Source organism: Lampetra planeri, chromosome 46 (genome assembly GCF_965212315.1).
Source record: "Lampetra planeri chromosome 46, kcLamPlan1.2.h2, whole genome shotgun sequence".
NCBI lineage: Eukaryota > Metazoa > Chordata > Hyperoartia > Petromyzontiformes > Petromyzontidae > Lampetra > Lampetra planeri.
In genome coordinates, this window is record NC_136152.1 from 7,156,060 (window position 1) to 7,179,004 (window position 22,945).

A 22,945-nucleotide genomic window follows, 5' to 3' on the forward strand; every position below is an offset into this window, starting at 1 on the left:
GAAGTTGAGTTTGATGCCTGGTTTATTCTCTGATTCATTAACCGTCTGGGCTACTGCAATTTTCTTCTTCTTGGTCTCTCTGCCTCTGCCCTCACTCCGGTCCAACAATTTTAAATGCTTATGCACAAATTATTTTCAAACTCCCCTTTAATTCTCACACTTTGCCTCTCTTCCTTCAACGCCACTGGCTTCCCATTTGAAACTACTATATTTTCAAAACCTCTCTCTCTCACTCTCTGTCCCTCCTTCTCCCTGTACCCATTCCCCGTTTTCGGTCCTTCTCAGAATCTTTATTTAGACTGGAGGAGGAATCCGATGAGCTATGAAGCAATTTTTCACAGATGTCCAGTAGGGGCAGGTAAGAAAATTGGCAATACACAAACCAATAGAAATGCAAAGTATTGGAAAGGTCAGCAAATCACTATGAATAAATAAATATAAAGTATATCATTACAAATTGTAAAAGTATATCAATTCCTTCTCCTTCCTTGCTCCCCTCCACTGGAATAAACTTTCCTTGTACATTGAGCAGTCGCCCTCCTTAAGCTCCTTCCGTTCCTATCTTAAATCCTCACCTCCTCTCTATCGCCCATTCTCTTCTTCTTCCCTCCCCTCGCCACTGCACTCCTTCCCGTCCCTCCCCTACCCTCTCGTGATCCATATGTACCCCTCTATCAATGTCACTCATTCCTCAATACATGTACGCCCCAGTCAACTACAGCATTCCATTCAGTCACTGTTTTCAAAGCTATGTCTAGCGCCTTGAGTGAAAGCACTCTGTAAATTAGAATGAGAGTTTATGGTCTAAGCCCGGTTTCTAATAACTGTGCAAAATCATGCCGTCACAAAACATTTGGTTCTGCGATTAATTTTCCCAACTTCCATCTCTGACGATTAAAGTATTGGGTTGACTCTTCCGTGACAAACTTTACTTTCATATAGCAGAGCGAGTGGGAAAGTGCTGCCCTCTACTCTACAGACCGTGTCACGTAAAGTGATCTCAGTGGTAGCTCTGTGATATCTGCTTCCATGGGCCATTCCCTAACACGAAGGGTTGCACTTGCTGTGTGAGGAATCCAAATATAAGGTTTGTTTCGCAGTACTCTCAGGATAAAACTGATGGAAAATTACCAAACAACTGTTACAAAACTGACTTTACAACATATTCTTGGTTCTTTCGGTAAAGTCACGTAGAAGGGAAACAATAAAATAATAATAATAAAACAATAAAATTATCACGACGTTTCGATTGCAACACAAGCAATCATCATCAGGTGTGAAAACCACAGCAAGAGCATTTCACACCTGATGATGATTGCTTGTGTTGCAATCGAAACGTCGTGAGAATTTTATTGTTTTATTTTTATTATTTTATTATTTCCCTTCTACGTGACTTTACCGAAAGAACCAAGAATATGAATCCCTGCAGTCACGAAAGCTTTAAATCGAAATTTAACTTTACAACGTCGCATTCTACTTTCTGTACACATGTGTAGTAATTACTCAGGAGGCTTGACGACAGGATCGGAGGCACACTTATTTATTAACACAACTTGTATACAGTTAGCGAGTATACACAGGACCTAAGGGGTAACGTCCCCTTACTCGGCTAACAGGGAGACACAACATCTAAGCCCCGCTAACCTAAGCCCAAGTCCTCCACTAGGGAGCTAGGGGAGGCTACCTGTCCCAGCCCTGGTCAAGCTGGGATCCGACCCCCTGAGTTCCCAGACCTGCTCGTCAGTCTGGGCTCTCGGGGCCACGCCACCGGCTTGCCCTGGTCGGCCCTGATAAGGACAGCGAGCCAGGGGAGCTCCGGGGCCTATTCTAGCTGGTCTTCCGTCTTCGCTGGTTAAAGCTGATACCTCGACCTCGAGCCCTCCGGCTCACCCCCTCTTATAGTCCGCGGCCCCCCCGGGAGGGGCCCGTGGGGGATGCAGGTGCGGACGTCGGTGTGGCCACCTCCTATGTGTACGGCCCTAACCACGCCCCTTGTGTTTGTTTGCCATCCGCTCCCATACACAATTACACCTCTACATCACCCCCCCCTGTACAGTTCGCAGCCGTCCCCGGCTGCAACAAAATCAGAATAAAGGTGCATGCCTCCCCAAAACCGTGTGTGCCTCGCGTAAATTTAACAAGAACAATAACAGTCATAACAACAACAACAACAGGAAACAGGTAGAAGAAGAAAGAGAAAAAAATAACCCGGCGCACCCTCCCGAATAAATACCCCATTCCGCAAACCCAACATATATACACGCGCTCCGGATGCCCCTCCCCCACTGTCCGCAAGGGCCCCCCAACGGCCGACCTCACAATAGTCTGCGCGTTTTGGCGCGCGTTCTCGCGGCGGGCCCGTCACAAGGGCTCGACCCGGCACGCTCAGTGGTGGTTGGTGACGGTCCGGGTGCAAGAGAGTCTGGCGTCGCTGCCGAGTGACCCCCGACCCCTCCGGGAGGGGTTGGCGGGCGTGGACCCGTCACTCCTGTTGCACCTGGAGATGGAACAGTTGATGTCATGTTAGGCGAGAGCAGCGACGTCGGGGAGTCGGCGGACCCCTCACACGTTTGGCCATGCGTGTGTGTGTGTGAACCACGGGCCGGCGCAATGAACGGTTTCAACCTTGAGGGGTGCACGTACCACCGACGCCTCCCCCATTTGACGCGAACACATTGCGGCCGTAAGACCTGTACGACCTCCACTGGCCCCCGCCACGGCCGTACCAACTTTGACGAGGTTGCCAGTGGCACCTGGGGACAGTGCAACCATGCCCTGTCCCCTGGTTTCCATTTGAACACATGTACCCGCCCCAGCCGAAGCCTCTCGTTCGCCTTCTGGCGGAGTTCAGAATTTTGCACGGCCGCTTCCCGCGCCTCAGACAATTTGCTGATGTTAAATTTAACGTGTTCGGACAAGGTAGACTTCGCATGAGGCGCCGAGAGCTTCACCTGGGTCGTCACAGGGGGGTTAGCCTCGCGGCCATACATTAAAAAGAAAGGGGAAAATCCGGTGGCCGCATGGGGAGCCATCCTGTAGGCCTGCAACACACCGGCTATGCGAAGGTCCCAATCTGTCTGGGATTCGGACACCTGTTGGGACAGCATAGACGTGATGGTCCGATGCAGCCGTTCCACCATCCCGTCAGTTTGAGGGTAATACGGGGAGGTCCGAATTTTCTCCGTACCCAAGAGGTCGCACACCTCGCGGAGGAGTTTTCCCGAAAAATTCTTACCCTGGTCAGTAAGCAGCCGTTCCGGAGCACCTTTGTCGAGGACATAGCCCTGGACAAAGGCCTCCGCGATGGCTGCTGCCGACTGGTTGGCCAGGGGCCAGGCCATAGGCCATCTCGTGAAGTATTCGACCCCTGTCAATAAATACCTATTCCCCCTGGGTGTAGCGGGAAATGGCCCGAGTATGTCTAGCGCAACGAGCTCGTTAACCCGGGAAACCTTTATGGACTGCAGCGGAGGGTTGGACCCCCTAGCTGGTGGCTTTCGCTGCGCGCATTGCGTGCACGACCCCAGGAGATCCCCCACGTCCTTTGCCATGCCCGGCCAGAAGAAATCGAGCTGGAGCGTGGCAAAGGTCTTGTGAACCCCCAAGTGCAGAAGCCGCTCATGAACAGCCCATACCACCTTACCCCTCAATGCTGCAGGCACCACGAGCTGCTGGCGGCGGGTTTTTCCGTCCCAGTGCATTAAAAGACCCTGGAACAACCCCCACGAGTCAATGTTCACCACCCCCTGCCCAACCCCCCCTGCGCGACGGCGCAGAGCGAGGAGGGAGGTGTCCTCCATTTGGAGGCGTCCCCATTCCGCGACCGACAACCCCAGCAACGAATCCCTCCCTTCTTGCTCGATAGGACCCGAAGCCGAAGGCGCATCGGCGGCGGCCACGAGGACCGAATCGGTGGTGACGTTCGGGGGCCTACAACGCCCCGAACCCAGGAGGCAAGCGCACTCCGAAGTGGGTGGCAACCGTGACAGGGCGTCAGCGTTCGTGTGGCGGACGCCCTTACGATATGTGGTGACAAAGTCGTAGTCCTGGAGAATCTCCAACCATCGAGACAACTGGCCCGATGGTTGTTGAACCCGCAGAGCGTACTGTAGGGCCGCATGATCTGTACGGACGGTGAAACGCCGACCGTACAGATATGGGCGGTACTGCTGAATGAAATAAACAATTGCCAATAATTCCCGACGGGTAACGCAGTACCGTTGTTCCGCTGGAGACAGTACCCGACTACCGTAAGCCACCACATGCTCTACGCCCCCAATGAGTTGGGACAGCACGCCCCCGATGCCCGTGTTACTTGCATCTGTATCGAGCAAGAAGGGTTGTGAGAAGTCGGGGTAATTCAACGGCGGAGCCCCCACCAGGGCATTCCGGAGGGCGTGAAAAGCAGCCTCCTCCTCCAGCCCCCAATGAAACCTGACTCCCTTGGACGTCAAGGCATGCAATGGTTTCGCGATCGTAGCGAAGTCAGCCACAAACCGTCGATAGTACGACGCGAACCCAATGAAACTCCTGACCTCTCCCACCGAGGTGGGAGTCGGCCAGGAGCTGACGCATTCCGTTTTGGCGGGATCAGTGGATATCCCCGAGCGCCCAACAATGTGACCCAAATACCGCACCGATTCACGGAGCAAATGGCACTTCTGCGGTTTAAATTTTAAATTGGCAGCCCGCATTTTGAGAAAAACAGCACGCAGCCTCTGGAGGTGTTCCTCGAAGGATTTGCTAAAGACGATGACATCGTCCAAGTAAATTAAACACGAATCCCATTGCAAGCCTGCCAAGACCAGTTCCATTAACCGCTGAAAAGTTGCCGGCGCAGAATGTAAGCCCAACGGCAAGCGGTTAAATTGGAAGAGACCTTGCGGTGTCCGAAAAGCAGTTTTAGGTTTTGATTCGTCATCCAGAGGAAGCTGCCAGAATCCAGATAGTAAATCGAGGGTGGAAAAGAATCGCGCCCCTGCCAAGGCATCGAGCGACTCATCCATTCGAGGAAGCGGGTACGCATCTGCCACAGAAATTTTGTTCAATCGCCGAAAGTCGACACAAAACCGCAGTGAGCCGTCGTGTTTTTTCACCAAAACGATCGGTGCGCCCCACGGGCTGTTGGAAGGGGAAATGATATCGGCGGCTAGCATGTCATCAACAGCCGATTTGACATGATCCTTTTCGGCGGGACTGAGCCGAAAGGGATTTTGGCGGATTGGCGCGCTGTCACCCGTGTCAATATGGTGTCGCAGCAATTTAGTACAACCAATATCAAATTTGTGTTTACTAAAAACGTCGGCAAATTATTTCAGGAGAACTCGCAGCTGCGCACGCTGCGTGTCGGACAGATCCACAGATCCCGCGCAAAGTGCATCCAGCCATCCGTCATCACAGTCCGAATGCGGTCGCGACGGAGGATCGGTGGTTACCTGACCCACGAGTGGTTCCTCATAGGGCGCCGGCGTTGCGTGTGCAAGCACGGTCCCTTGAGGAACCACGGCCGTTCGCGATCCTACATTAAGGACTGCAATGAAGGGGTCCCCATCCCCTTTCACCATGGTCTGAGCCGCTAGCAAATCGGGTCCATTGACCCCGGCTCGAGATGGTCCCAACAAGACCCCCTGATCCGCAACCCCTTCAGCAAACGGCCGACGCAACCTAAGAGGGACGAGCATCTGAGCCCCCGGGGGTACGCGCACAGTTTTTGTCACGAGCGCCTGCACGGTGGCAAACGCCCGACGCTCCGTGGTGGGGGAAGACAAAAATGTAACACGTCGGCCCGATGGGAGCTCGATGCACCCCTGGTCAATCAAGATACGGATGGGCATTTTGGCCAAGAAATCCGTCCCCAACAGGCACGGAACCGCGAGTGAGGAGGAAACCAAAACAGGCCCGGATAATTTAATGTCTCCAATGCAAATTTTGGCGCGGATTTGCCCAATAATGCCCAGCGAGCCCCCATTAGCAGCATAGCATGGCACGTCAACAGGGAGCAAGGGACGACTTTGAACGGGAAGGATGTTATAAATCAAATCAGATATAATGGTCGCCGATGCCCCTGTGTCAATTAAAATCCGCACCTCTACCCCATCAATATGACCGACCACAACCGATGATCCCGCCGACGCAGCAACGACACGATGGGCGAGCTCCGACCACTGACCCGGTTGGAGCGCTCGCCGCATTTCAGAACAATCGCGCGCGATGGGCGGCGATTTTCGAACCCTGTTCAGTTGAGCGCGTGAGTGTGTGTCGGATGTGTGCATGGGCCAAACGTGTGAGGTGCCACGACTCGCCGTATTTCTCTGCTGGAGCTTGGGTGGAGACGGCGTGGCGTCCTGACGAGGTGTCGCTCCGCGCCGACGGGGAGCCCGGCATCCTGACGCAACGTGGCCTTGCAGGCCACAGTTGTAGCAGCGTGTGAGCGCCCCAGATGGCCTGGGCTGCTCCTGGCGGCTCGGTCCATTCCGAGCCTGCGGTGCCGCCGATCTCCATTCCCCCCGCCGCTCCACCCCGCAGACCTCCTCTGATGGGAGGGCGGTGGCCGCCATGGCATGGCCGGCCACCCCCTTGGCAGCCTTGCGACGCAGGGACCGCAAGCCCCCGTGGATGTGGCGCGCGACCAGCAGGGACGACATCTCTCCGTCGTCTTGAGCCAAGACGGCGATGTCCAGCTCATCGGCGAGTAGCAGCAGCTTTTCAGCCACCATGGCGTCCACTCCCTCCTCGTCCATCCGCGGGAAAGCTGCCTTTGCCAGGGCCAGGAGAGCCGTTCGGAAGGCCAGGGGCGATTCGTTGGCGCCCCGATGCCGATCGTGGAACAGCTGCCTGCAGTCCGAAGGCGGCCCATAGACGGCTGACAGCAGCTGCAGCGCCAGGTGCAGCGTGGCGCGCTTTTCCTTAGGCGCCGAGGTGAGGGTAGCCAGGGCGTCGTCGTCCAGCATCGCCGGCAGCGCGCATAGTGCCTCGGCGTCCGTCCAGTTCGCCATCTCTTGATGAGCGATGAACCGCCTTTTGAAGCCGCCCCAATCTCCATCCGCTCCCACGAACTCCTTGAGAGGCGGCAGTCGCTGTTGTAAGGCGACGTCCGTGGCTGCGGATCTCGCTCCCTCGTTCCCAGCCGACGTTACAGTGTGGGCGGGCTGTGAGCATGGCATCGCCGGTCGCTCCGTTGTTGACGCGCTGGCCGGCGTTGATGATGTCACGGCTCGTGCTTGGCCCTCAGCAGTCACCTGAGGCAGGCCGGCCCCGCCCTCTGCTCGCACTGTAGTGATGGCGGGAAATTTAACCGCGAGCCGCGTCGGGGTGGCGGGAAATGCCGGCGTGCGTCGGCTGCTGCCGTCTTCCCGCGCAGCCCCTCCAGCTCCCAGCTGCGTGATCTCCTCCAACACGGCGGCCGCGGCGTAGAGCAGCTCCGCCAGGCGGGAGTGAGCCAGCCGAAGTCCCTCGGCCGACGCATCCCCCCCCTCCTGTCGTAGCGGCGCGGGTGTACTCGGCCCCGGCTGCTCCGATCCGACCTCGGCCATCTCTGGTGGTGATTCGGCCGCGGTGTCCTCCCTCTCCGACTCCCTGGTACGTGTCGTCCCTCGTGTGTCCATCTTTGGACGTTTTACTTCTGACACCAGATGTAGTAATTACTCAGGAGGCTTGACGACGGGATCGGAGGCACACTTATTTATTAACACAACTTGTATACAGTTAGCGAGTATACACAGGACCTAAGGGGTAACGTCCCCTTACTCGGCTAACAGGGAGACACAACATCTAAGCCCCGCTAACCTAAGCCCAAGTCCTCCACTAGGGAGCTAGGGGAGGCTACCTGTCCCAGCCCTGGTCAAGCTGGGATCCGACCCCCTGAGTTCCCAGACCTGCTCGTCAGTCTGGGCTCTCGGGGCCACGCCACCGGCTTGCCCTGGTCGGCCCTGATAAGGACAGCGAGCCAGGGGAGCTCCGGGGCCTATTCTAGCTGGTCTTCCGTCTTCGCTGGTTAAAGCTGATACCTCGACCTCGAGCCCTCCGGCTCACCCCCTCTTATAGTCCGCGGCCCCCCCGGGAGGGGCCCGTGGGGGATGCAGGTGCGGACGTCGGTGTGGCCACCTCCTATGTGTACGGCCCTAACCACGCCCCTTGTGTTTGTTTGCCATCCGCTCCCATACACAATTACACCTCTACACATGCACAGAGAGGGGAGCGGATGACTTTGAAGGAGCTACAAGGAGTGTTTGAAGATGCCGATGTTAACCGTGATGGAAAGCTGGATTATGCAGAGGTGAGAAATACACACGTTCATCCATAAACAATTCTTACATTGAGTTTGCTCTGTACTAGTGTAAGATGTATATTACAGCCCTTTAACAATTAATCCACTGCTGAATGAAAGCCTTCCAACCCTTTTAGGTCATGGGGGGATTGATTCTGCACAATGCTGGTCTTGGTGAATTGATGAAAGGATAGTTTTAAATATGGTATCATTGAACAGATGGGAAAAAAGAATATATGCCTACATAATTTTATAAAACACTGCTAAACTTATCAATCCACCTCTGATAGTTTAATTCTGTAGAACTATAATTAATAAGTTTTGTAGTAACATTTCAGGCTTATTTTTAGACCCATGTTATGTATTATATGCAGGGAACTGCAGCCAAAATCCATTGTTATATTGTACTTCTATGCCACCACATCTATGCTGCCGGGCTTTGACAACCCACGCTGATCAGCGTGGTGAAGTATGGTCACAAAACCCCCTTTGACGCGCGAGGCATGTAGAGGTCCTCATTCAGCAGTGCATTGATGAAAGGGCTGTACATTCTTTCATATATATAAAAAATATATTGCATTGTCCATTTTTCAGATATTTAAGTCTTCCTTTCATATACTATATTCAACCACACTTTTAATATTCCATTGGTAAATATATCGACAGACCTTCCTATACTTTGGTGAGCGCGGTTAGCTATGTTCGGTGCGAAAGAATTTCAACATACATACGTACAACATTATGCAGGTCATTTCAATGATGCATTTGTAATTTATACATCCACAGACAAAACGGAGTCATATATCAGTGTAACTGTACACACAACCCAAGAGCTCTTATGAATTCACGGATGCTTCTCTTCTACCTGTGCCAGTTTTGCCGGATGGTGTTGGAAACCGCTCGGCAGTGTGAGCGGATGGCGCTGGAGCGACTCGAAGCGGACGGCAGGGGTAGAGTGTGGCAACTGGGCAGCCAAGCAACAGAGAGGGGCATCGCGTCACGCGCAGGCACGTTGCTCCCCAAACTCAACTACTAACACTCTCTTTATTTCGCCAGGTTACGGCCCACTGAGAGGCAACCTGGTCACAAATGTTGTTGCTCAAGCCACGACGCTAATCCAGAATTACGATTTACTTCATATCGCCCACCGATTCCGGCTTCGCTTGAGTAAGCACGAAGATCGGACTCGCTACAGAAGCCAACCAACTAATCACGCTGCCCCAAAAAATCATAGACGTGGGCCAAAACGTTAAAATAAAACTAAACTATTTTTGAACTTTATTTGGAGCTTTCGTGACTGCAGGAATTACTCTTTGGGTCTTTCGGTAAAGTCACAATAGAAAGAAAAATAAATTAAATAGCATACGACGTTTCGATTGCAACACAAGCAATCATCATCAGGTACAAATGAAAGAGTAAACAAATCTAGTAAACTTAGAAATATAATGCAATACAACACAGAGAGTCGGCTAACATAACAGTTATCACCCTACCTGGTTGATTACGTTCTTCCAAAGATTGCTAAATTTGAGAGAGAGACAATACACGGACACAGAGACACATAGACAGACACATAATCAGAGAGAGATAACACAGAGACACACAGAGAGAGACACACACATAGGCACACAGAGAAACAACGCCTCTGTGTCGAGGCCGTAAATAGAGAGAGGGGGGGGGCAGAGAGAGGGGGGGGTAGAGAAATTAGCAGGTCAATGAGAGATTTGGAGCTTTCGTGACTGCAGGAAATACTAGAGTGACAACACGAGGACACACAGAGAGAGAGAAAACACACTTAATCAAACAAACTTAGCAAAATTTGGAAATATAATGCAATTCAACACAGAGAGTCACAGAGGCGTTGTTTCTCTGTGTGCCTATGTGTGTGTCTCTCTCTGTGTGTCTCTGTGTTATCTCTCTCTGCTTGTGTGTCTGTCTATGTGTGTCTGTGTTTTGCCTCTCTCACAAATTTAGCAATCTTTGGAAGAACGTAATCAACCAGGTAGGATGTTGACTGTTATGTTAGCCGACTCTCTGTGTTGTATTGCATTATATTTCTAAGTTTACTAGGTTTGTTTTCTCTTTCATTTGCACCTGATGATGATTGCATGTGTTGCAATCGAAATGACGTATGCTATTATTTATTTTATTTTTCTTTCTACGTCACTTTACCTAAAGAACCAAAGAGTAAACTATGTTTATTTTGCCAGGTAAGGCGCACTGAGCTATACAGCTCTTTTTCAGAAGTTACCTGGCCACAAATGATAGCTCAACAAAGTGGCTTATCGTGTAGAAATTTGTTGCAGCCAAAATTCTAAATGTGGAGGGAAAAACCGGAGAACCTGGATAAAAATCCACACGTCCACGGGGAGAACATGAAAACTCCATATATACAAGCATCAAGGTTTGGGATCGAACCCACGATCCTGCATACCGGGTTAACATCTCGCCACCATGGTGCCATTGCATCAGGACGTGCATTGTAACAGGAAATGAACCCCGCGACTGATTGAATGATAAACTATGTTAAATTATGTTATAACAATTCAGAGGAACCTTTTTTAGGCTAGATCTCGTAAATGTAAATGTGTCGTAAACCCACCTCCACCCAACACAGCCAACGAGTAAGGTTTGTCACGTGACCACTATTCAGAACAGTGGGGATATTTTGTTTGAGTGAGAGGCCGTCGGTCATAGGCAGGAGGAAAAAAGGATGTTTTGAGTCTGGATTTGAAGAAACACAGAGAGTGGACATCACAGATTTTTCATGATTTATCGATTAAAATTGATCCTTATTAAATCACAATATACATACACTCATTATTTCCATCATATGTGTTTTATTTAACACATATGGAAATGTTGCAGCTAATTTGGATTCTTGGGGTGGGTCGTGGAGTAACTCGTGGGGTGGGTCGTTATCGGTACTTATGTGAGGGGCAGTGGTCGGCGCATTGCGCCGTAAATCCAGTGACTTGAGTTGGATATCCGGGCATGCCTGATACCAGTGGCAAGTGATATCTGAACTAGTCCTAAGCCCCTCTCTTTTACCCACTCAAACTGATCAGTATGAGTATCTTCAAATACCGCGTGACTGCCCGGGCATGGGGAGGCCTTCATTCAGCCGTGGATTGACAGAATTATTTGAAAATGGGACTCGCAACACAGTGCAAGCAATTGGCTAGTTTGATTGACTCAGGCATCGCCAGACAGCGGTTGGTCTGCAAGCAATGGCAGTCGTCACCCACTGCTGCCCCGAATCTCAATCTCTCGCATACGGGTCGAGAATTGGCAAAAATAATTCCCCCATTTTTTTTTTTTACCAGGTAAGGCCCACTGAGCTATATAACTCTTTTTCAGAAATGACCTGGCCACAAATGATAGCTCAACGAACTGGCTTATCACGTGGAAATTTTTCGCAACCAAATACTATAAACGCATGTTTCTAAATTTGGAGGGAAAAACCGGAGGACGCAGAGAAAATCTACACGACCACAGGGAGAACATGCAAACTCCAAATATACAGGCGTCAGTCGGGATCGGACCCACGACCTCCTGTATACCAGGCAAGGTCGTTAACATTTCACCCAACCGTTGGCTGTTTCCAGGCAAGAGCGAAGCCTCGCCCCGAGCGTCGCCACGTGTCAATCCGCAGCCAGCCATGCGGGCAGCCTCCAGGCCATCATCGTCGGGGCGTGATCGCCGACCCTCCGTGTCCTCTGTGGTCAGCGTCTCAGCTGGCAATGCACGTGGAAAGCTTCCCGAGCCGAAGAACCTTAAGGTGATGCGCACGCCTCTACGGAGCATGACGGACGCAATCACGTGTAGGCGGGTGAATGACAATGCAGTTAGGATGTGGATCTCAGGTGATAAGGCGAGCAGGCATTATTATTATTATTGTATGTCTCCCCCGCAAGCCAGTGGTTGTGAGCACATTGCATTTGCTGTGATGGGATTCTGCAGGACTGGAAACACATCCGCAGCAAGGGTTGCTTCTTCGTGGAGGAGGATGGCAGCTTGGTGAGCCATCACTACCGTCTGGAGCTGACACAGCCAACCAGTGTTTACATCACCGTGCAGCCTCTAGACCTGAGCCCAGAGGATGGTGCGTACCGATTTATTTCATACCAATAACCGCTCAAAGATTCCCCATCTCGGCAGTAATGTAGCTGTTGGTAATTTTTTGTTGTTGTGTATTTTTGGAAATAATTAAAGTGCACATTTTTGACTGTTTTATTTGGAAATTCCAGTGCCACGGTAGGGAGATGTTAACTACCTCGCCTGGTATACAGGTGTGGTGTCTTCTAAAATCACTCAGTCAGACACGTTGTTACAGGTCACCTGCTGACACTTTATTACTCTATTCTTGCACCAGTTGTAGGCACTCCTGTCTCTGTCTATACGGTCACTTTTGTTGACTAACTTCCCTTATCTACTTTACACCTCGCTAACCTGCCTGTGGCAGCTTTTCGTCTCAGCAGCTCCGCACTCACACCTCCGCACTCACAGCTCTGCACACGGCAGCTCCCGCTCTCGGTAGCTCCGCACTCGAAGCTCCGCACCCAGCAGCGCTCACACAGAGGCTCGCACACAGCAGCGCTCACACAGAGCTCGCACAATGCAGCGCTCACACAGAGCTTGCACACAGCAGCGCTCACACAGAGGCTTGCACACAGCAGCCCTCACACAGAGGCTTGCACTCAGCAGCTTCTCACACAGAGGCTTGACCCACAGCTTCGCTCACACAGAGGCTTGACCCACAGCTTCGCTCACACAGAGGCTTGCACGTAGCTGCTCTCCTTCTGCGCCGCTGCCCTCGCCTACGTTCCCTCAGACCCACTCACTCGTCCGATCCGGGCGGGGGGATCAACCTTCACCCGCCCGGCGACTCGTGAGGGTTGAGGTCCATCCCTGGTTTGAGCGGCAGCGGCGAGATGTCTTCACCTTGGTCCCAGCAACCCGAACTCCCGCTCCGCTCCCATGCGCCTCCGTATATCCTCCCAATTATCCAGCTCCTCCCTTGTGTCTCTTTAGTGCCAGACAGGCTGGAGCCTGTCAGGCCATCAATCACCCCTTATCGCACGTCTCCCTGGCAACACCTTGGTATGAGCTTGCAACCCCGGGCCGACCCCGTCTGCACCCGATTTTCCCCTTAATGAGGTGGAGGTTTGCTTGTGCAACCTCACGTTGCACACGCGCACCTGCCTGACCTCGGTTGCCCTCGGCCAACAGTGCACACCACGTATTTTACCGCACTACACAGGGGTCATGGGTTCAACCCCGACCCTGACGCCTGTATATTTGCAGTTTGCATGATTTCCACGTGGTTGCATGGATTTTTCTCCGGATCCTCTGGTTTTTCCCTCTTCATTTAGAAACACGTGTTTAGATTATTTGGCTGCAATACATTTCCACATGATAAGCCACTTCTTTGAGCTATCATTTGTGGCCAGGTCGCTTCTGAAAAATAACTTTATTGTGCAGTGGGCCTTACCTGGTAAAACAAAATTATTTTGTTTTAGTTGAATGTTTTGGGCCACGTCTGCGATTTTCTGGGGCAGCATGATTAATTGGTTGGCTTTTCTAGCGAGTCTTATCCTCAAGTTGACTCAAGCGCAGCAGGAATCGTCAGGTGATATAAACAAATTTAAATTTTTAATGAGGCTCGTGGCTTGAACAAGAGTTCTGCCTATTAGTTTCCTCGAACTGTCGTCTATATAAACTTGTTCAATAGCAGATATCATCGCGGTAGGCTGCTATGGAGCATGTACTAATGATGGCCCTACCAACAGGCCCAAGGTCTACCTGGTTTGGTGTGGACACAGCTGTGTTCATACTGCGAGATAACGGTGACTCTGCTAACTCGAAGGATCTGGTCAGCTTTACCGAGCTTTGTCACAAGGAGGTAAAATTCCAGCCACGGATCTTTATTCTTGCAATATTTGTGTGATGTTTGTGTATGGCGTAAATTTCATATTTTTGCTATAGAAGTTTATAACTCCCACTTTTTCATATACGGTAATGCAATCTTAATGTCGCATGTTATTTCCTTCGTTCTAATATAGTCATGCATTTCCTCTACGTTTAAAGCAGTTTCAGATGTATTTTCGTCCAGTAACCTATTGGTGCACGATGGTTGTAACTGTAATTTCACGTAGACGTTCAGATACCTGAACTTTCTTCACATACCCGCCCATACCTTGGTCGCCATTGTGTTAAATATGCAACTTTGTGACGCACAGTACACTGCAGTTCCTGAAACTTGCACAAAATAATTCTGCTGAAGCCTTAGCCTGGCTCAGTGAAACCAGGTGGACCCGCTAGTGCAGTGGTTCTCAACATTGTTTGGCTACTACTGTACCCCACCCTTGTTGAACTTTGTTTCAACCGAGTTGTACCCCCTTGCCTGACCCAACATGGTTATCTGAGAAATCAATGTATGAATAATGAACATTAATATTTATTACCAAATGTCCATTTTGTGAAGTATCAAAATTAGCTAGTAACTGCAGGCGAATAATAAAATCAACGGACGCTCTGCATGTGTGATGTAATTTTTTTGTGCTCGCTGGTTACTCTGGGAAACCACATTGTTTACAATCAGTGAGTCCTAAGTTACAATATGGATTTAAATGTCATGATAGTTATTTTTGTATTGGCCCATTCAAATATAGTTATTCACTAATGACTCTCACATATGATAAATTTTGCAAATTTATAAATCACCTCACGTACCCCCCCTGGTATAATTGCCACGTACCCCGAAAGGGTCTACGTACCCCCTGGGTGACAACCACTTTGCTAATGTACCGGTGAGGGTATGAGACACGCGTTTGCCTCCCATCGGCAGACGTTTGCCTGGCGCGGGGACCTTCAGAAAGGCTCCTACCTCCTTGTGCCCTTCACCACGGGCTGTCGCCTGCGTAAGCGGAGTAGCACTGCCGCCACCGCCAGCAAGAGCACCGCCCTCATCACGACAGCTGAGAACGGGGAACTGGAGCTTACGCGCCAGTTCCGGTCGGTTCGCTCATTTGCGTTGGGAGTTTGTTTTTAATTAACGCATTACAACTGAGGCTGTTGAAAGGACGTATGCATTTGCTCTGCCAGTCCGTTTGTCTGTCTATCTGTAATGGGAGCGGGGGTGCATTTTAACTCGTGAAGTTAGTCCGGTATGAACACATGTTTGTATAATGTGTTGCTAATGAAGGCCTTGCCTGATTGGAAACTGGCCAAATTGATAAAAGGGTTATGTTTGGTTTGTGTTAATTTTTCTATTCATGTTTTATGATTATATTTAATACAATGTCTGTATATCTCATTTGTGTTATTGATAGATTCATTACACATTGTGTGTGTGCGCATGCAGGACAATCCTGTCGGATATCTTCGAGATCATAGATCTGGACGGGAACGGGCTGCTCAGCCTGGAGGAGTACAACCTGTTTGAGTTGCGCACCAGCGGGGAGGAGTGCGATTCCAGCGCCTGGGAGGTGTGCAAAGGTCAGAGTTCAATGGGTCAAGTATAATGTAGTGGCAGCAGCAGCAGCAGCAGCATCACAGATACAAGGGTACATTGTCAGGCACTGTTGTACAGGGGCTATACCCCAGCATTTTTTAGGCAAGGTTGATGATTCCCAGAGAGGTTGTTATGTGCATGAAATACAAAGTATGTGAATAACTGCTGTGTGAGGTGGTCAGAGGATGGCAGTATGGGTTATTTAATAGGCCTTCAAATATTTTGAATACCAGCGATCAAATGCATTTGTAGTGAGTCCAACTGAGTCGCAGACGTTGTCTTGGGAGCAACACTATTTATTTCACCAACTCAACACAACATAACACGTACTCTTTGGTTCTTTCGGTAAAGTCACGTAGGTATAAAATAAAATAAATCACGTTTATGATGCAACACAAGCGTCCATCAGGTAGGAAAGCATGGTCTGCTGCTGAGGCAGACTTTTTTAAAAGGTTTGAAATGGGTGTAGCCCAAGGGTCATAAAGAAGTGGCCAGGGCTAGTGATGTTAATGTGATTTCTCACATTAACATCACTAGCCCCGGCCACTTCTTGGTCTACACCCATTTCAAACCTTTTAAAACAGTCTGACTCAGCAGCAGACCATGCTTTCCCACCTGATTACGGACGCTTGTGTTGCGCCAGAAACGTCGTGATCTATTTTATTTTATACCTACGTGACTTTACCGAAAGAACCAAAGAATATGGATTCCTGCAGTCACGAAAGCTTCAAATCAAGATTATAACACATCACAACCTACACTTGGGTGTTGAATGCCCATCTAGCCACGCTACGGCAGAACTAGACACAGTTCGCTATCCCGGTCCGGACCACAAGCTGGGTCCCAGACCGCGTGGCTAGAGGCTTCTTTTACCCGACGTGGATCTTCTTCACCAGCAACACGAAGAACCCCGAGCCCCTCATGGGGCCCCGTTATATCGGCCTGGGCTGGGGCTGGCTCCGCCTCTCGCCCCGCCCACCTTCTAGATCTCTCGAGCTCTTTCCCGAAAGCTCCCAAGAGCTCTTTTATACCACGTGACTGCCCAGCGGCCCCCGTCCACCGATGGCCCCCCTCCAATATCATCCGGTCACATGTCGGCAGGTCCACCAGCGTATCATGCCCCAACATAACCCTGGCTGGCTGACACTCTCTCTTGCTCCCTCACCGGGAGCCCGCACCGCACACTATACGTGGTGCCTCCGCGCTGACCAGCGCTTACCCAAGCCCCGCTAAGGCTGGTATTATGCCCAGTAAGCGGGCGACACATAATGCCAACACATTATCCACCGTGGCTTCGTAAGCCCGGCATCACATAGTGACATTCACAGTCACTACACATTGATAGAGTGGTCACAATTTTATTTAAAAAAGGAATTTTTGTTGTTGTTTTTGTTTAATTATTCTTGTCACATTTGTACTACTATTTTGTGTGTACAGTTTCCTGCATTCGTCTAATGTAAGATTAGCACATTTCTAGCAATTCTTATAAATTGCATATATTAAATTTATATACGAACGATTCTGATGCGTGTGTCATGAGAATGATAATTTATTTCAGCCAATTAATTTGTGCATAGTTACGTGCATTTTGTTTTCGTACCTGTAGGTACGTATGTTAGTTGTTGAAGCCACGTGTTGGCGCGGAATGCCGCAGCAGCCCGCTAATGTCACTGTGCACGTTCCCGCGCACTCAGCCAACTTCGACATGAAGAGAAACGAGCTGACCCGCCAGGGCTTCCTGGATCTCACGCTCATGGAGGCCAGGGACCAGGGTGGCGACCCTAGAGATTTGTGGGTCACCTTGGAGGCCATGGGATACAACCGGGATCTGCATCTGGATGAGGTGCGTACACAAGCATCCTCATTGCCCTGAAACACGCAAACACATCCAGTACTGTCTGTTGGGAAGTTGATTGTGGTTTTTGTTAAAAAAAAAATCTTTAGCACAAGTTGTTTTGGGTGGCGTCGTGGTGCAGTGGTTAGAGCATCACTCTGAGTCCAGCTACCTGAGTTTGTTACCCGGTAATGGCTAACATGGGCGTCTCGGTGATGAGATGTGAACTACCCCGCCTGGTATACAAGAGGTCGTGGGTTCGATCCCGTCCCTGACGCCTGTATATTTAGAGTATGCGTGTCTCTCTCTCTCTCTCCCCATGGTTACGTGGATTTTTTTCCAGTCCTCTTGTTTTTCTCTCCACATTTAGAAACAACATGCATTTAGAGTATTTGGCTGCTCTAAATGCACGTGATAAGCCACTTCGTTTGACTTTCATTTGTGGCCAGGTCGCTTCTGAAAAAAAGCTATATAGCTCAGTAAGCCTTACCTGGTGAAATTAAAATAGTTTAATACAATTTCTGACTTTAACATCCTGCTAATTCTCTCACATTAACACAGCTTATTCAATGCTAAATTCTTCTGTTGATATGTAAACTCCTTTGTCAAGGCGCTCTTCTCCTCCCACCCAGCTTAAAATACGCTGCCAAGCTTAGCAGTGTTCATTGTAGCGCTGTCTTTCAGACAGCTCTGTCTTCACCTGAGGACGGCTGCTTGTGTTGTGGCCGAAACGTCGTGAGAATTTTATTTTATTATGTTTTATTTTTATTATTTTATTATTTTCGTTCTACGTGACTTTACCGAAAGAACCAGGAAGATGAATCCCTGCAGTCACGAAAGCTTTAAATCGAAATTTAATAAAGTACTGAATGATATCTAAACTGGTTCTGACCCCCACCCCCTTTTACCTGCACGATCCAACTTGGTGAAGTATGGTTAAACGACCCCATTGACTGACACAGCATGGGTAGGGCTTTATCCAGTTTTGCATTGACAAAGGGCCTTGCCCTGTTATAGTCTATCATGTTGCGCAAATAATTGATAATGGTGTATTTTGTAAAAAAAAATACATGAGCCTCAAAATATCTGTGAGCAAGCTGTTATAATAATTTTATAAATAGAAAAACTAAGTACCTTTGGTAAACATGTGCAAAGCTATAATGAGAATGCTAAGTTTCACAGACAGATAGTCTGCCAGAAGATGAGGATGTTGCTTTGAGATTTTACAAAATTGAGTAATTTGTGGGTTATTTGTAGTTATTGGGACCATGACATCAGTGAATCAGATGGCTTATATTCTTTGGTTAATACACCCACAGCAATATTAACCAGGGTGGCTGGTGGCCTCAAACCACGAATCTCTGCATCAACCAGCAAACGCGCGACCACTGGGCATTGTCACCACCCCTATATCAATCTTAAGAGTAATTTGTGGCCAGGCCACTTCTGAAAAATAAGCTAATAGCTCAGTGGGCTTTACCTGGTAAAATAAAAAATAGCTTCGTTTTCTTTGTAAAACATTTTCTTTCGTGATTTGCTTACCTTTCCTATACTTTGTTGTAACATTCCAACTCACTCCTACCGGCTGGACATGGGTGAAAAAGAGCTTTTACAGCTCATTGGGATTCCTCCAGTATAAACAAATATTCTGATTCCGTGTAACTGTTGCACTGCCACGGGCTGACACGTTGGCAAATGTCTTCTCGCGCCAGGCGTGCCCGCTGGTGCTGGATGTGTTCGCGGAGGAGGTGCGCCCACGGCTAAGCGCTCTGCCCGTGGAGGCGCTGGGCTGGCGCCTCGCCCGCGCCGTCTGCGAGGCCACGGCAGGCAAGGGGGAGGCGCGGGCGCTGGACGCCAGCGAGAGCATCATGGTGCACGTGCATCGCAGCGAGAGCCGTGTCACCACCGTGCTGCAGAACAAGGTGAGTGCTGAACGAGCGATTAATTGGAATAGGCAACGGCGACATTTTATCTCCCTCGCCCGGTATACAGGAGGTCGTGGGTTCAATCCCAACACTGATGCCTGTTGTACATTTGGAGTTTGCTTGTTATCTCTCTCCCCATGGTCGTGTGGATTTTTCTCCGGGTTCTGCGTTTTTACGAATTGCCATATTTTGGTCACATGACAAGCATTACTAATTGGCTGCATCGGGTGGAGGTGGGTTTATGACACATTTACATTTACGCGATCTAACCCAAAAAACGTTAATCTGAATGATTTAACATAATCCAACATAGTTTATCATTCAATCAGTCACGGGGTTCATTATGTCCTGTTACAGCGCACATCTTGATGCCGCGGTGGTGAGATGTTATCTCCCTCGCCCAATATAAAGAAGGTCATGGGTTCGATCTCAAACCTGATGGCCTTAATCTAAGTTGTCTTGTGGTTGTTGTTGTTTGACTTGCATCCCACTGGGATTTTTGTACACAGTGTTGGTGTACGGTGCTTTTTCTGCAATATTTTGCTGTCTTTTCTTGGATTTTCTGTTTGCACATAGTCACTTTAAGATTTTTTCCTGTTCATGTTTTTGTTTTCTGTTTGTTGCGGTTGCACCCGATTCAAGAGCCGAATGGCTCACAGGGCTATACCTAATAAATGAACTTGAAACCTTGACGCCTGTATATTTGGAGTTTTCATGTTTTCCCCGTGGTCGTGTGGATTTTTCTCCAGGTCCTCCAGTGTTTCCCTCCACATTTCGAATTTTGGCTGCAATTTCCACAAGATACGCCACTTTGTTGAGCTATCATTTGTGGCCAGGTCGCTTCTGAAAAAGAGCTATATAGCTCAATGGATCTTACCTGGCAAAATAAAAAATAGTTTAGTTTTAGTTTAATGTTTTGGCCCACGTCTGTGATATTCTGGGGCAGCGTGATTAGTTGGTTGGCTCAGTGGCCTTACCTGGTAAAATAAAAATGGTTTAGTTTAGTCTTAGTTTTTCATAGCATACAAATAGACAGGCCAGAGAAATAATCTCAAAAGTGCTTACTCACTACTCAAATAAGGACATTGTAAGCCCTTCATACCACTCTGCCTTGATTAGGATGGTGTATTCCCCGTTGACCTGCAAGATCAAGAGACATTGCAATTACGTATCTGTGTGGCATAAAAAAGTAACAGTAATAACATGATGATTTTAATGTGTATTTTTTCATGTCGAATGAAACTGGATTGCCCAGTAAAAAATTCCCACGTGTATTGGATAATAACGTTTAATAAATCAGCCGTTCTATAAACACGTTGACGCTTGGCGTTGCTTTTATTTTCAGCGCGACATCAAAGTTGTGGTGCGCGTCGACTGCTCCCAGAGCAAGAACTGCGTAAGCAGTCGCGGCATGGACGTGTTCGCCGTTGAAGTCCCTCCCCACACTACAGTGGTACGATCCCACCGATCTCAACATCTTGTGTGTATGTTGGACTTCTTCTGCACCGTACGTAGCCAACCGTGCCGATCTTACACAGTGCTGCCAACGCTCGTGGCCATTGGGGCTTCCTTATGCCCACTTCCGTTTCGTACCGGGCCCATTCTTATAACAGCACAGCACGACCAGGGACTGGTTGTAGATAACAGTCTGTTCCTGTCTCCTGCAGATCGGGCACCATGTGATGCCCATGAACGAGCGACACGACTGGGTATACAATTGCACGGAGACTCTGCTGACCTGAAGCACAGAACGCTCATCGACCCTCCTCTGATTCTTTCTGGGATTCTTCCCACTCATGTGGGAGTCTGTCTTCCGGATCCTTTTTCTCGATCCCTTCCTATTCCTGCACCATCTCCAAATCCACTCTGCAGTCCTTTATATGTCGGTTTACCACTTTGAAAACTAACACTAAACTAAATTTTTTTTACCAGGTAAGGAGGCCCACTGAGCTATATAGCCCACAAATGATAGCTGAACAAAGTGGCTTATCATGTGGAAATTTATAGTAGCCATATATTCTTAAGCACATGTTTCTAAATGTGGAGGGAAAAACCGGACGACCTGGTGAAAAATCCACGTAACCATGGGAGGAAATGCATACTCCATGTATATAGGCGTCTAAGAGTCGGGATCGAACCCACAACCTGTATACCAGCCGAGGTTGTTAACATCTTGCCACCGTGAGATGCTAGAGGGAGCCACCTCTCTCTAGCCCTGCCTCTCGGTATGTGCGCTGGTGTTTCCACATTCATTGCATTTCTCCCTATGTGGGCTTCTTTTCAACTCGTGGCACGTCTTAGCCATCCGAGTTGCCTTACAGCTTCTCCGACCGAGATGGACACCACTCATGCCTTCTTCCTCGTACCTTAATTTCTGACCCGATCCCGTCTTGTGATCACCGATTCCATCTCGTCGTCATTATTTGTCATCTGAAGCGAGCCTACCGCTCTATGGCCTCTAAAGTGGCATCTTTCATTCATACTCATTCAGTGTTGTGTGATGCGGCTTTTGATTTAACCATTGATTTTGGTTTGTGTTTGAATGGGATTGGTGGCACTGGGGGTAGTGTTTTTGTTATGTTTTAATAATTTGAATGCTTAGTGGTGGTGGTGTCTTTATATCTTATATCATCATGGATAAATGAAGGTATAAATGTGTTCACTTATTTGTTTACAAATATGTTTTTTGGCTACCAAATTGTAGTTTAATTTACCTTGCTGGATCTTAATGCATATTTCTAAACGTTGCCATATCTTCCCCAAAAGAGCACACAAACATTGTTGCAATCCCTGTTGTTAATGGTGGAAAGATTTAGGCATTTATGTACCAATCAGTTTTAGTGTGCCAGTCAGTTGCCTTTGAATGTTGTACAATCTTGAAAATGCAGTTCAAGCCTAAATATTCCACATATGAATGTGCAGATGTAATTATTAACTCTTGACACATGCCTGTTATATTTCGAATTGCTATGTATGCAGGTGACTAGTTAATGTGAGCTCTTCTGGCCTTGCAGTGATTCTCGGTCTGCCCACCCCCTTGCAGCCAAGGAACAAACCATTCATGCCTGCGATTATAACAGCTATGTATTTTTGGAAGAAAAAACCCATTACAAATAAACGATGGATCACATCCCCATGGGTTGTCTTGATGGTGTAATCTGGCCAACTCCAAATTCGGAGTTGGTGGTTCGTGAGAGGACGAGAGCATTGCTTCTATAGGGCGCAATTGCATTAGGTGGCGAATTGTTGGTTTCAATTTGACTACAAAACGCCTTTGCAACGTACAGCCTAAAATCACACGATGGAGTCACGTAGGGCTCTTAAAGAATCATGACACTAAATTCCAATTTAACATGTACAAGTGCTTGGTATCTAAATCACTTAACTATATAATGTTACACAAC

At 48.9% G+C, this 22,945-nt stretch overlaps 1 protein-coding gene across 1 annotated transcript in view; it reads left to right on the forward strand.

Moving 5' to 3' along the window:
- The window catches only part of EFCAB7 (EF-hand calcium binding domain 7), a 30,075-nt gene extending 7,404 nt beyond the window's left edge, over nucleotides 1–22,671 (forward strand). Inside the window, exons 4-14 of the mRNA XM_078615258.1 lie at nucleotides 8,189–8,275; nucleotides 9,141–9,273; nucleotides 11,875–12,047; nucleotides 12,230–12,371; nucleotides 14,059–14,171; nucleotides 15,117–15,283; nucleotides 15,633–15,766; nucleotides 17,477–17,625; nucleotides 19,329–19,538; nucleotides 20,887–20,994; nucleotides 21,209–22,671. Coding sequence (XP_078471384.1) covers nucleotides 8,189–8,275; nucleotides 9,141–9,273; nucleotides 11,875–12,047; nucleotides 12,230–12,371; nucleotides 14,059–14,171; nucleotides 15,117–15,283; nucleotides 15,633–15,766; nucleotides 17,477–17,625; nucleotides 19,329–19,538; nucleotides 20,887–20,994; nucleotides 21,209–21,283 — 1,491 coding nt within the window. The 3' untranslated portion in view covers nucleotides 21,284–22,671. The remainder of the gene's footprint in view (nucleotides 1–8,188; nucleotides 8,276–9,140; nucleotides 9,274–11,874; nucleotides 12,048–12,229; nucleotides 12,372–14,058; nucleotides 14,172–15,116; nucleotides 15,284–15,632; nucleotides 15,767–17,476; nucleotides 17,626–19,328; nucleotides 19,539–20,886; nucleotides 20,995–21,208) is intronic.
- The last annotated feature ends 274 nt before the right edge of the window (nucleotides 22,672–22,945 follow it).